Source organism: Amphimedon queenslandica, unplaced genomic scaffold, assembly GCF_000090795.2.
Source record: "Amphimedon queenslandica unplaced genomic scaffold, v1.1 AMPQUscaffold_13050, whole genome shotgun sequence".
NCBI lineage: Eukaryota > Metazoa > Porifera > Demospongiae > Haplosclerida > Niphatidae > Amphimedon > Amphimedon queenslandica.
The window spans coordinates 33,720-35,263 of NW_003546714.1; the positions used below are offsets into that span (position 1 = coordinate 33,720).

Below are 1,544 nucleotides of genomic sequence, written 5' to 3' on the forward strand. Positions count from 1 at the left end.
TACTTTTCCATTTTTAATGTTTTTTATTTACTTGTTTCCATTCTTTTTTCTTAAATTATTAAAATTACTTTCTGTTATGATTATGTGGTTAGGTTAATCATTTCATGCTAATCACGTGTGCATAAATTAAAATGGCGTCAAACGACTCAAACCACAAACCCACACGACTCAAACCACAAACCCACATGGTGCTGCAGCTGGAATTTGTCTTCCATTGTTCTCTGTCCTTACTTCTTTTTGAAGCCACATGTCCTGTCCTTGACCCAAGCTCAAAGGAATGATGTAAAAGCCAACTTGAGCGGTTCTCTGGCTTAAAAGATTTCCGTGTTGATAGAAGAAAGATGAAAGAAGAAAAAGTCTGAAGAATTTTGCAGAAATTTGAATTTGGGCCTATTCTCCAGAAATGCTCCCGCTACATTACAGTCCACTCTAAAGGTACCAGGAGAATCGCTCAGTGAAGGAGAGCTCATCTAAGCCATTTATAAGGCTGTACAACGTAAGATAAAAGAGTTATAAGTGTTTGAAAATTATAAAAATGGCCGCCATCTTGAAAAACCAACCTCAATCCTACATATAGGCTACCGCCTATATAATACTGATAGACACCGAGAGACCATGGTACATATAATATGTTATAATAAGTTATACTGTAAGTAACTATATTACATGTACATGTTTATACTTATATAGGTTAGATCTGATGATGGTTTGTATTGCCTCACTTGTCTGTCTCCATTGATATACACTGGAGGGACTTGCACTGGCTGTGAGGATCAGACTTCTATATTTGGTAAGTGAAAGAGGGGGAGAGGGGTTAAGGAGTTTTTGCTACTGTGAAATAAGCATTGATAGCACCTACCGTATACTGGGATATTTTCACGTCGCTAAATTTTTTGCAAATTTGCATTTGTAAGATTTCACGAAATAATGTTTTCGCGAATAGCTTGTGAACTTCACCATGTGGCAATAGAAATTCAGAATTTCATGATTTTTATTTTCGCGACGGAGCAAGAAAACATGAAATCCATGAAAATTTGGCTACTTGAAAATTTCCCAGTATACGGTATATGCTTTGTAACTGTACATTATGTTCACAGTTCTGTTTGCACCTTTTATTTCGCAAAGGAGAGCTCCACCCAATTACAAAAAACAAACATTTAATATTGAATTCAATATTTTTATGGTTTATTTCTTTAATCTTTACCTATTATAGTTGACACAATTCCCATCAATCATTCATCAACTGGAGACAGAAGGTGCCAAACATGTCCAGCTAGCACGATTGCTGACTCTAGCAAGAAGCTCTGTATCCCTTGTGGTATCAGTAATTGTTCCAACTGCCTCTCATTCACTAATGGAGTCTGCTTCACTCAACCACTCACTCCTCCTACTTCTACTCCCTTTCCATTTTATTCTAATTTCAGCTCTTCTCTTGCTCTATGCAACGTACGTATTAAGTGTCTGGTTTCATTCTAATTTATTTGAATTCCTCTAGAATGGTAGTTTGAATGCCTGCCAGTTGTTGATCAATTTGTGTGTGCTTC

At 36.5% G+C, this 1,544-nt stretch overlaps 1 protein-coding gene across 1 annotated transcript in view; it reads left to right on the forward strand.

Annotated features, from left to right (window-relative positions):
* Window positions 1–1,544, forward strand: part of LOC109585522 (meckelin-like) — a 2,727-nt gene that overhangs the window by 737 nt on the left and 446 nt on the right. The window contains exons 3-5 of the mRNA XM_020001648.1: window positions 691–790; window positions 1,214–1,446; window positions 1,496–1,539. Of these exons, the coding sequence (XP_019857207.1) occupies window positions 691–790; window positions 1,214–1,446; window positions 1,496–1,539 (377 nt within the window). The remainder of the gene's footprint in view (window positions 1–690; window positions 791–1,213; window positions 1,447–1,495; window positions 1,540–1,544) is intronic.